We start from the raw sequence: 13,292 nt of genomic DNA, 5'->3' as shown, positions 1-13,292 counted from the left end.
TAATGTAGTATTTTTGCAGTTAAAAAATAATGGTTTCAACTGATAATCCATTTTCAGGGACAAGAATCACCCTGGATGACAAAATGTGAGCTTATTCATGTTACATTAGGTGAGTGATTCTAGCTTACTTTAGTGGACAAACTACATCTGTTCTTCTATAGTTAGCATTTTCTCGGGCTGCCAGAAAGCATCTCATCACTTGGCATGTCCCACATATTAGAGAGGAAAAGAGAAGAAAGCTGGAGTTCAGTTGCTGAAGGACCTGTATACTTAGACCCTTGCAGAAATGACAGCAGGGAACAGACAGGCATGATGGTTGCTCTATGGCTGTAATGAATTAGCAGCAAGGGTAGACATGATCTGTTGACTGGAAAAGACCAACGGAGAGAAACAGAATTTCAGGATTTCTAATTGTTAACTACTTCAGAGAGATGTCAGGAGGTCCAAGCTACATGGAAATGCAGGATGTTTGGAAGTACAAATAATAGGTAATTGTTGATAAGTGCGATATTAGTTTTAAGTGACTTTCCTATCTGACTGCTCTCCTTTGACTAAGGAAATTGTTTTGAATTTGGAAAATTATATGTGCAAGCATTCTGGATATAGTATTTATGTGCATTCAATAAGCATTATGTTTTACTTTGATGTCATTTATTTTCTGCTATCATATCATATTGTGTAGAAGAAAAATAGATTCTGATTATTTGCTCAAATATATGAGAAACGGTGTTTGGAGAGTAAGAATTGTGATAGTCAATTCTGTTAAAAGTACTATTTCTTGGGCACCTGGGTGGCTCAGTTGGTTGGGCAACTGCCTTCAGCTCAGGTCATGATCCCGGACTTCCAGGATCGAGTCCCGCATCAGGCTCCCAGCTCGTTGGGGAGTCTGCTTCTCCCTCTGACCTTCTCCTCTCTCATCTCTCTCTCACTCATTCTCCCTCAAATAAATAAATAAGATCTTAAAAAAAAAGGTACTATTTCTTATGGCATCTTACTGAGACTCTGCCAACAGGTTAGGAGACAACTGAAACAATGGAGTCAGAAATTTCAAAAATGTGTCAATATGTAGTTTGAAAATATATTTACTGTTTGTGTAAGAGGTTGTTTGTGTTGCATATATGCACACCCACAGAATGCTATTTTTACATGGTCATGGTGGTGCAAATACATGGATAAATTATAATTTGGGGATTCAAAAGGACTTGAAGATACTGTGATTTATATGATTATTACAGATTTCGTAGTCTAGTCTATAATTTTTTGTGTTGGCTCAGTTGCTTAATATGATTGAAAAGATAAAAGGTAACTGTTTCAGGGATTTTTATTTATATTTTTGTAGGTATTTCGATTTCTTTTAAGTATAAGAATAAAAATAAGAATAAGAAATCATCTTCATAATTTAATATCAATGGAGCATCTTTGTGGCTCGGTAGGTTAAGGAGCCAATTCTTTTTTTTTTTTTTTAAGATTATATTTATTTATTTGACAGACAGAGATCACAATCACAAGTAGACAGAGAGGCAGGCAGAGAGAGAGGGAGGGGGAAGCAGGTTCCCTGCCGAGCAGAGAGCACGATGTGGGGCTTGATCCCAGGACCCTGAGATCATGACCTGAGCCAAAGGCAGAGGCCTTAACCCACTGAGCCACCCAGGCACCCCAGGATCCAATTCTTAATATCAGCTCACGTTTTGATCTCAGGGTCATGAATTCAAGCGTTGCATTGGTCTATATGCTGGATGTGGAACCTACTTAAATAAAAAATTAAAATAATAACTTAGAATAATTACCTTTAGGTATGAAATTAGTCATTGATAGATGTACAATGTAAGTTTTCTCACCTATAGCCCAGTTTATTTTTTATTAAAGTATAATGGCAAATAGGCTTAAAATTATTTCTGTAATAATAACATTAATAATAATAAAAAACTACTATAATAATAAAAAAATAAAAAATAATAAAATATTTTAAACTTTAAATTTTTTTAAAAATTAAATAATAAAAAACAACTATAATAATAAAACATAATAAAAAATAATAATAAATAATTTTTTAGATAAAAAAATCTAAATTTTTCCAAACTTTGTCCCAAGTTAAAAATATCTGCACATAGCAAATTATTTTGATTTTTTATATAAAGGGAGAAAGTATTAATTTTTTTTTTAAAGATTTTATTTATTTATTTGACAGAGAGAGATCACAAGCAGGCAGAGAGGCAGGCAGAGAGAGAGAGGAGGAAGCAGGCTCCCTGCTGAGCAGAGAGCCCGATGCGGGGCTCGATCCCAGGACCCTGAGACCATGACCTGAGCCGAAGGCAGCGGCCCAACCACTGAGCCACCCAGGCACCCCAAGTATTAATATTTTTATAAGGTTTTTTTCTTTTAGCTTTTCATATGATGCCACTTATTTAAAGATACATAGTGACTTTGAATAACTTAAAAATCTTCTCAATAACCTTGAAGACATACAAGGTTATTTTGAAATAAGCCAGTCACTAAAGGGTGAGTATTATATGATTCCACTTATATGATATACCTACAGTAGTCAAATTCATAGAGACAGAAAGTAGAATGATGCCTGCCAGAGCCTGGGGGGAAAGGGACAATGGATCTGGGGCGGGGAGATGTTCTTTTTCAGCCATGCAATGAGACATTTCATTGTTATTTCAGGAGTAACACATATCTTTTGCCATAATATAGACTACATTCTAAATGAAAAATAGTTTAAAGAATGCATTGTAGAACACTGACAATTATTATCTCAGTAAATGTTTTTATTATCAAGGAGATAAAGGGTTTTTTTTTTAAGTTTTATTTATGTATTTATTTATTTATTTATTTGTCAGAGAGAGAGAGAGAAAGAATGCAACAAGCAAGCAGAGTGGCAGGCAGAGACAGAGAGGGAAGCAGGCTCCCTGTTGAGCAAAGAGCCCGATGCTGGACTTGATACCAGGATGCTGGGATCATGATCTGAGTTGAAGGCAGCAGCTTAACCAACTGAGCCATCCAGGTATCCCAAGGACCAACTGAGCCACCCAGGTCCCATGACCTGAGCCAAAGTCAGCAGCTTAACTGACTGAGCCCCCCAGGCGTCCCAAGAAACCCAGTGGGTTCATGAGGGGCACCTAGGTGGTGGAGTTGGTTGAGCACTCAACTCTTGGTTTTGGCTCAGTTGATAATTGCAGGTGGAGGGATTGAGCCCCAACCTCGGGCTCTGTGCTCAGCATGGAGGCTACGTAAGACTTTCTCTCCCTCTGTCCTTCCCCCTCCACCACCATGTTCTCTTTCTTTCTCTCACTCTCTTTCAAATAAATAAATAAATCTTTAAATGGGTTCATGACTATATTTCTGACAGAATCAAATTCCATAATTAAAATATTTTCCAACATCCTTCATTAAGAAACTTTATCATTCTAGGAGGAATTGTCGATAAGGATCTTCGTCACTACCTCAACTTACGATTTCAGAAGGGTTCTGTGGACCACGAACTGCAGCAAATCATCCGTGACAACCTCTACCTCCGCACGGTGCCATGTGAGTACAACAGGCGATGTTGTCTTCCTATGTTAAAAAATAGATAACCAGTTATATATCCATTATTTTTCTTTAAGAAAGTTAAATTGCATTGATTTTTTTATGATGGATTTTGGGACAAAATTGATTTGAGATATGGACTTTTTTTGAGGTATGGAATTTTTAAATGAAAAAACTTATAGCTATCATTGTGTGGTTTATGGTGATGTTGTAGCCAGAAGAGACTTGTGATTTTCAAGCTACAAAACTTTATCTTACTTCTTACCTAAGTATTGAGAAATATTAATTCTAGACCAGGATGCTGATGATTTAGAATGAATCATGATTGCGGTAGAACACCATGCTGGGAGACAGGAGAATGCAAATTAAGGCCATTAGCTGAAACAGATATTTTGTAAATGGAATCTACACACTAACTCCCAACCTCATCTCTGGTTTGCAGCAGGGAAACCTTGCAAGTGAAAAGAAATGCATGGAAAAGTAAAGCTAAATGTTCTATAATTCTTAGAAAGTGATAAAATTGAGTATTGAGTACAAATTTCTTATATGCAACCTATAGAAGTCCACAAAACAACAATCCTCGATTATGAGCAGTTGATCCTTCAAAAGAGAGGACTTGGTCAAATGAAAAAATTCATGCATCAACTTTTTAGTACTTGTTTCATGTTATTTAATAATCTTCTGTTAACTTTAGGACAGTTCAAGGACTTTCCAAATCAGATCCTAGATCCTAAGGAGAGATCAAAATCCATTTCTTTCATGTTCCATGACCCCCAGAAATTTTACAATCTCCAGAAACTCTGTGGGTGTTGAGTGTATCCCTTTTGTTTTAGTTCTTCTTTGAATTTTATTAAACTCAAAGTTATTGGCTCGAGAAAGTTGATATTAAAGAAAGAAAAATTTGGCTAGCATAAATAAACAAAAAAAAGTGTGTATATATTTGCAGGGAGAGGATATTGAACTACAAGAACTATGTAAAAGCTATGGATCATGGATGATTATACTATGTTATGTATATATATACATATGTATATATGTACATATATATACAACATATGTATATGTATGTACATATATATATATATATGTTAAAAACACAGAGAGAAGTAAAATGGAAAGTCAGCTCCCTGCCCTTTTCACCTATGCACATCTCAGGAGGGGTAGACTTTTGTCATTGTTAACACGTAATGCTCATCAAAATAAAAATGTCAGGGCCCCACTATCATGTATTCTTAAATGAGAATGCTTACTGATTGACATCTTGTCAGTCCAAATGCTTCCTCTGTCTGTTTGTGTTAGTGAAGTGAATAGACTGTTGGGCTCTTGCTTTAAAGTTAGAAGTTGAGAAAAGTGCATTCTTAAACTTGTAAGTTTGACATTAGAGTGATGGCCAGAAGAAGATGGATTAAAGTAAGTGACTGAACTATTTATAAGGTAACGGGTGGACGCATTTCAAAGCTGTGATGTTGTCAGTGCAGCCATGTGCATTTATCTTTTGTGACATGAAAGAAAGGAGATCTGAAATACTGAATAAAGAATCCAGGCACTTTATTATGTTTAAAAGCTGAGGGAAATAGATAAGAGCCTGACATTCAGGAATAACTTGTAGTCTTTGCTAAGGCGATGACATAAATAAGAAGTCTTAATTAAATATGAAGATAATAGGAGTAAATTTTGCATTAGTTAATTAACTTCTTAAATAAGTCATCTCTCTTTAGAGTACCAAAGAAATACTACGAAGGAAAAATAAATATAAGGGTAAAATAACTAGGCTTATATGAGTAAACATAAAGAGTTTTGTGATATGATTTCAGTACAAGGTCATAAATTCAATTAGAAGTCCTTGAATAGCTCCTATAAAGTAGATGATTAAAAATTCAATGAATCTAAATATTAAAATCAAACAATTATTCTTTGGATTTGTAGCCACCACTCCTAATAGCCAATTCCAGTAATACTACTCATTAAGAGTACTCTTAACTTTGCATAAAAGTGAAGAAACATCTAAGATAAAAATCAGTCTGATTTATACGATCTTATAATCACTTTTGTACCGATAAATTGTACTTGGATAATCTACAATATTCACTCAGTATATCTTTTAATAAAATGTTCAGACATGTTCAGAGTATGCAACAAAAATGTGTCAGTCCTGTGAAAATCATGGCTTTATTTAGAAACTCATATGTGTGTCCAGCCTATCTATTGACCTTGAGTATGGAGTAACATTTGTTACCTATTTTCTTTGGTCAGAAAATTCTCATTGGTTTTCATGAACCCAGCACCCTGAAAGGAAAAGGTATTATTCAAGTGCGCATTATTGCTCTTATAAATGCATACATTAAAATGTATGCCTCTTGTGTAATCTATTAATGGCACTCGGAATAGGTGCTGGATAACTCCATGAAAAAAAATGTAGTCAACTTGTAACTACGTAAGGATGGCTTAGCTGTTTTTGCAAGGCAAGGCTCAACTAAGTAATTCTGAGAACTACCATGTTACTCCACCACCAGTAACTATGTCTGAGAGGAAAGGAACAGTCTTGGAGCCAGATTTCCTTGGTGTCTAGTGAGTAAGAGAGGGTTCTGGGCTGAGAGCTCCAGGGACACCCTCGCCTCACACACCCCTGTGCACTCAGCCAAATTCAGTTGTGGCCAGCTTGGCTTCTATACCCCTTTCCAAAAGGAATCTGTGTTTGGCTGCTGATGGATTTCCAAACTGAGTGGGAGAGGGAGGTGGTCATCTCAGATCTCTACTGGGCCTTAACTATAGATAATATGAAATTCCATCAGTCTGTTCCCTGCCCCATAAACAGTTGACTGCATTTAGTCTTTTCATTTTGTTTCCCCAGAATCTTATCTCGGGGCCTAATTCTTCAAAGATACATTTTTTTGAAGCCGTGTCTGTAGTCATGGAAGGCAGGACTTGGTCACAGAAATAGGATGGTTGGGCATGTGGCGACATGAGCATCCACACACCTGCATATGCACACGGAGGCTTCTGTTAGATTAGTTCTTCGTTCTTTCGAATTAAATTAGGGAGAAAAGATCCTTAGGAACTAACTCTTGATATTTTTGCTAAAACATAAGCCAATCATATGATTTATATCCATTGAAGTCCTCAATTTGGACCTAAATATGTGTCTTTTAATTTAGTTGTATGATTTATTGGGTCTGGGAGGGGGTGGTAAAAGTCTTAAAGTGTCCTAAAGTAAAAGTTGATTTTTTAAAAAATACATACAGTAAATGAATTTTCTACTCTTAGATTTCAGGCTATATAGGATTTTTATGTAATAGAACTTGAGGAGATATGGATTAATAATGATGAGACATTTCTGTTATAATAATCTAGAATGTGATAAAGACTAACTAGGAAAAGTATACAGATAAAGAACTCAGAAGAGTTCAGAACCTCCATCAAATAGGATTTTCAATTACCTTAATAGTACACAAAAGACAATTTCAGAAACACTAAATTAGCAGCATCTATTGAGAGATTAGACAAAATCATTTCACTGTAACATGTTAAGTATACAAAGTTAAGGCAGCATATGTTGTTCTTTGGGTAATATAGATTCAAAAATATATAAAATAATTTAATGGAATTAATACATAAAAATATTGGATTAATTTTCAAGTGTTTAAAAAGTAAAAACAGAGTGTTTTGGTTTGAATATTCTACTGAGCCTAAAGGTTGCATTTAGTTAACTCGTGAATCTAACCAACGACAGTTAAATTGGCTGTGCTTCTTAACTATGAGAAAAAAATAACACTTTCATTTACTGATAAATTCTGGTCTTTTCTATCCTTAATATTTATTAAAGACACAAATTAATTTTCAAGGCAGGTATGAATGCGATATAAATTTTAGATGCTTTTTCCCATTATACTAGATGCCATGAAGAACTTCAATGACCAATTTTAAAAGTTTCAAAATGAAATGGAAGGTAGTTAAAATTAAACTTCTCTCCCAAGTTCATATTTTATCATTTGGTGAGATGGTTTTATTGGGAAATATTTTAAATTTATTGGAAGCCAAAAGAAATACCAGTGTATACCAAGTAAAAGACAAAAATCAATAAAACCAAAGGTCTAAAACTATTCCATAAAATGTGATAAAATGAAAAACATAGATTTAAGATATGAAAGAAATTGCATTTATGGAAGAGCTGATTGAGGTATAACTCACAATGATGTTTCTACATATTTAAGCACTTAAAGTTAGTATAAACTACGTCATATTTAAAAGAAGCAATATCAAGAATAAAATTATTTTAAATTTTCTGTTATCTTAAATTATCTTTCATAGAGAAGCAGATAGAAGCAGGGTCTTTAAGAGTTATGGGAACTGCTTCCTTTTAAGAAGAGCAGTTACCAACATGCTGAAAGGTATAGATATGCAAGGGGTCAACATCCCATTCCCATAGTTGTATAGGACAATGATCAAAGAGGACTAATGGAGAGAAGCTGTTGAACACATATTTATTTAAAAGTCTGAATTTTTTTTTAAGTTTTAAAGTAGAGCAAAATTTTCTAGTATACTGCCTAGAGGAAAATAATTTTAATTCTTAAGACACATCAGTACTTTTAAAGCTTATAAAAAATATTTGTTAATATTCAACAAGGCAATATGTTTTTGTGGGCATGAGTGAATCTTTCCAGTTACTTGTAATTTTCATCATGAAAGTATAGTTCTAAGCATGTAATAAGAAAAGAGAGTGATATCAACCTATGGGTTAAACTACAAAAACTATATATATATATATATATTTTTCTTCCAATGATGTGAAATTCTGTGAGTTGAAGGTGATCAAGAACATAATTAACTATTCATGATTTCTTTAAGCAGTATAGGTTCATGTGCTGGGATGGTAGGTTGAATTATAGGTAGACATGCAGGCATAGAACTGGAGATACCAGATCCAACTGAATTTTAAACCAACATACAGCAACAGATGTATATTATATGTCTATTTCAACCTTAGCCTTATTACTTCAAATAAGAATCATTGATTTAGAAGCTCCTTTTAAAGCTGATTTTAGAATATTAATCATGTTCTTCTGCAACTATTTCTGAATCAAGTTGCCAGATTTTTGTTCTTTGAAAATGAATTTTATTTTTTTTTAAATAGCCTAATTCTATTTGTTGCTAAACGTTTAGAATAAGGTTATTAGAGAATAAGTATGATTATTAGCATTGTGGAACAAAGTAGAAGGAAATCTGTAAACAAATGAAACTAAATTTCTTGAGAGTTTTACACACTTCCCTGGAAAGCTAGCTCAAAAGAAAAATTTCAAAAGCTTCTGAGCAGTAGCAAATACTTGAAAGGCTTCTTTCTCTTCATTTACTCATTCAGATGTATGCCTGAGTGGTAAGTGTTTAAAAATATGTTATTACTTTATATAGAAAACTGTATTAGGTTTACTCTCTGCCCCTTATCACTGAGAATAGTAAGGTCTAGTTTTCCATCATATACATGAAAGTACAATACATTTTCCTTTTTCTTTTTCCTAATGAACAAAATGAATGCATCTTTCCTGGTCAGATTAACGTTCATTGGGTTGGTTGACAGAGCACTCTACAGGAGAGAAATGGCTCAAAAAGTTGCATAAATGGAAAGTCAAAAAACATTAGAAGTGATTGTATTGATTTATCCATTTGACACCAGTAGACACTAGTTTTTGAATAAAGGAACACATCTGGATCAAAAAAAAAGCAATAAACACCAAGTGTGAACAACCTCACTAATCTTCCAAACTATATAAAATTCCCTTTACTCTGATTTGATCTACTTTTTTGTGTATGGCTGTGACCAATCTCTCTTTTGGTTTGTATTTCTTTCTTTCCTTTTTATAAGGAGAAACCTGGGTTTGTGGACCATGCGTGGGATAGGCAGATGGTATGAATACTCTCGGGCTTCAATGGCTCCAGCATCTGGCCTAGAGAAGAATCAGAGGGGAGTGCTGAAAACCTTTTCTCCACTTCCAGAAAAGCCGGTAATCATAGTCAGTGGAAAACAGCTCATCTTTCATGGAGCCCAGAATCTGCTCCCTGTAGACATCGAAATTATAACCCAGTTGTATATAAAGAGGTCAACATATCTCATTGTATGCCACTGCACTTCTTGAGTAAAAAGAATTAAGACTCTGTCAGATTTAGATCTACTCAGTTTCCACAGTTGTTGACTAGGACTTAGGCTGTTGGATGATTATGTAGCTGAAGGAAAGCAGTGGGCAGATGGCCAGTATACTGGTGTTCTTATGGGACTTTAAGGCTGTAAATTTGTAGGACAACACTCAATTTCTGATTCAAATACATCTGTCCAAAAGAACAAAAAAGGAATACTAATTGTGGTTACTGATATTCTAATATCTAGTGCATGAGTCAGTTATTTACACTTTGTAGTTTAGCATTGCTAGAGCTTGATGAGTAACAGTAACCCTTGGCTTTACTTATTTGGTGACATGGCACTGTGGAAAGAACACTTGTCAAAGAATTAAGAGCAATTGATTCTGGACTAGACTGCCACCAACTAACTATAGGACCTTGGCAAAAGCCTTACTTTGTGAACTAAGGGGAGGGAGGGAGGGGAATGAAAGAAATAACTCTATAATGGTTCTTTCCACTAAAATGCTATAGTTTCTTTTTTCTGTTGGCTTTTTTTTCTTTATATTATCACTATTCAAATCAGTTCATCCAATTGGCTTAAATTATTCTGGGTATGGAATGCCCTTGATATTCAGCAGGTGTAAACAGCTTATGGAAACCGAAGATATATCAAATACAGCAGACACTTCAGGGAAAAATAAAGAGTTGGGTTTAAATTAAGTGCAGTTCAGGATAAAACCAGCCATGCGTGTACTTTCAGATTTTTCTATGAATGTCAAGTTAAGGATGCCATCATAAGTCTGATGTTCCTTGAAATCTGCCTTCACTATTCATGAGACTCTGAAATATGGTACAGTTTTAGTAAGTGGATGGGAAAATAAGCATAATGAGAAATACAAAGCTTTTAAAATTGCTCTCCTCCTTTGGAATGTGTAATAAGTTGAATGTGACATAAAGACTTCTGAAGCATGAGGTATATTTTTGTGAAAATGTGATTGTAATTTTTACAATAAGATGTTTAACATGAAATATGGGATCTTCTAATGTTGAACTTTAATAAATGTCACTTAGACAAGTGAATGGTGCTGGGTCGACGTCCAAATAGATCTAGCTAACGGAACACTAAATCAGTCCTCAGGGCAATCTTTACAGCATAGTTGAGAAATTCAGGAGATTCAGTAGAGTCTTTCGCTCATGGTAATTAGAAGGTAGAAGTGAGGTAGGACTGATAATTGATTCAATTAAAAAGTACCCACAGAGCCTGCCTTTAGTAGGCAAGTCAGATGTTTAGAATAGGATCAATCTCCAGTTAGTTGTCCAGTTCCTATTCTAAGCTTTCTTACTTAAAAGCTAGGTTTCAAGAATATTGCTATTTATGCAAACAAAATCAGCAAGTATCTGCACAAGCTCTGTTGGAATGAAGATAGAATTTTACCTACTGCTCAACACAACCCAGTTGTATGCATAAATGGTAACTCCTTAACTTGTCCTCCAAAGAAAACACTGAAATGGGGAGCTAATGCCAATCTTTGTCCTCTCTCACTTTTGGTAGGAATTCTGAATCCTTTTCTGTTCTTTTTAATTGTTTGACATTGATGAAAAACCATGCAGATCAGTAAGGGACCTAAGTATTTGTAGGAAAGCTGAGACTTCATGTCCTAAATCTTGTTCATCTTAGCATTCCCAATGGGGGAATTGTCGGTCAGTGCCCACGAAAGAGTCCTACGTAATGGACCTCACAAACATCAACCAGAACAGTTCTTAAATTGCAGCCACCATTTGCAGAGTACTTCCTAGGTGCAAATGTTTTTCATACATTTTCTAATTGAATCCTCACAATATCCCTCGAAGGTGTTATCCCCACTTTTGAAAATATATGTAGAAACTGAGGCTCTAATGTTAAGTAATAGGTCAGACACTTGTACTAACTCAGTGGAGGAACAGAGATTCCATCCCAGGTGGATTTGGCTCCCAGCACACTCTCTACATGAGAAGGTGTTTCTAGTAGAAGTACTGGGGAGTCACGAGCACCATAAGGGTGCATTCAAAGAGGTTCACAGATGTTCCTAGGATAGAAAAAGAGGAAAAGTAAAGAACAGCACGGTATCTAGTGAGCATAAATTGAGTTCTATCGATAGAAAAGACATTTTTTTTTGTTGCCAAGCAGATATAAACAGAAATTCCCACAATAAATAAATAAATAAATAAATATATATATATATATATATGGATATATATATATAATATATATATATATGGATAATTATTAGGAAAGCTTTCAAGTTAAGGTCCATTGACCGGCTAGTGTCAAGTCAGTTCATCCTGCCATGAGGCTGACATGAGGTACTTGATTATCAAGTACCAAATTGTCTTTTTTTTTTTTTAGAATGTCATCACCAGAAATATTAGAATATTTAAATAGGCAAGGGGATAAAAAAATTAATTGATAAATTTATTATTCCAATAATTAAACCATTAACCTTATTATAAGAAGAGAGGTAAAATAGGCAAAGGACTCTACATTATCTACAAGCTTCCTTCATTTCTAAACTTTGCCTATATAAACTTGCTTAACCTCAGCTCCACCAGAACTTCTACCAGCATTTCATACTCTGAATTCTAATCTAAATCCAAAATTCTAACTACATCAAGCTCTATAAACAGATATTTACAAAAGATCCCAGTTCCTCACCTTGACATTTTATAAAAGTATTTCCTTTGGAAACCACTGCAAGGGCAGTGGATGGAGTTGGGAGGGTGGGTAGTGAATTAACATTTACCAAACATCGGGGCACCTGGGTGGCTCAGTTGGGTAAGCATCTGCCTTCGGCTCAGGTCATGATCTTAGGGTCCTGGGATAGAGCCCTGCATCCGGCTCTCTGCAGGGAGCCTGCTTCCTCCTCTCTCTCTCTTTCAGCCTACCTCTCTTCCTACTTGTAATCTCTATCTGTAAAATAAATAAATAAAATCTTTAAAAAAAAAAAAACATTTACCAAAAATCTACATACAAGAACTATAATGATGCCTTTGTTTTTTGCAATCCTATGGGAAATATGTGGTGGTTCCCAATTTCCAGATGAAGAATTTTAGCCTTAGAGAAGTTAAGAATCCCTCCCCACAGCACAGCTGCTAAATAGGTGACAAGGAATTCAAGTGTGTAGATCTGACTGATGCCAAGACCCATTTATCAGATATACCATGTTCCATCCTTAGTCACTTGATTTCCTCTGCAGTTCTGAACAAATTTTGCTATGCCCCAGAACATAGGAGACCACTTTGATGTATATCTGTATTTTTTACCTAATGTTTCCATAAAAGCAGAAAAAATCATGAAAATTGGTAGTAAATTATGTAAGACTTCTGAATCACACATTTATTCCCAAAACCGCTGTGCAAGAGCCCCACTGTTATCAGTCCTACCAAGGCTCCAGAAAGACCCAGGTCAGTCGCTGATTGATATTATTCAACATTATTCAAAAAATGGCATGCCCTCCTTCGTCTGTTCCTATCTGGAAGTAACCAAAACAGAAACAACTGTGTTATTTGCTTTAGAATTCGTAAGATTTTAATGGGGGAAAAAATGGGCCTTTTCTTGCCATCTCAGTGTAACTGGTGCTCCATGGACTCAGCCCAGTCCAGTGACAGCTTTTCAG

At 35.1% G+C, this 13,292-nt stretch overlaps 1 protein-coding gene across 4 annotated transcripts in view; it reads left to right on the top strand.

The window, feature by feature from the left end:
* The window catches only part of MAGI2 (membrane associated guanylate kinase, WW and PDZ domain containing 2), a 1,343,119-nt gene that overhangs the window by 368,123 nt on the left and 961,704 nt on the right, over positions 1 to 13,292 (top strand). For all 4 annotated transcript variants that reach the window (XM_045089715.1, XM_045089714.1, XM_045089718.1 and 1 more), the window contains exon 2: positions 3,415 to 3,531. In XM_045089715.1, the coding sequence (XP_044945650.1) occupies positions 3,415 to 3,531 (117 nt within the window). The remainder of the gene's footprint in view (positions 1 to 3,414; positions 3,532 to 13,292) is intronic.

Source organism: Mustela putorius, unplaced genomic scaffold (assembly GCF_011764305.1).
Source record: "Mustela putorius furo isolate JIRA1106 unplaced genomic scaffold, ASM1176430v1.1 tig00003845_pilon_pilon_pilon, whole genome shotgun sequence".
Classification (NCBI taxonomy): domain Eukaryota; kingdom Metazoa; phylum Chordata; class Mammalia; order Carnivora; family Mustelidae; genus Mustela; species Mustela putorius.
The sequence above is the reverse complement of the archived record's forward strand: the minus strand, read 5'-3'. Positions and strand labels throughout refer to the sequence as shown.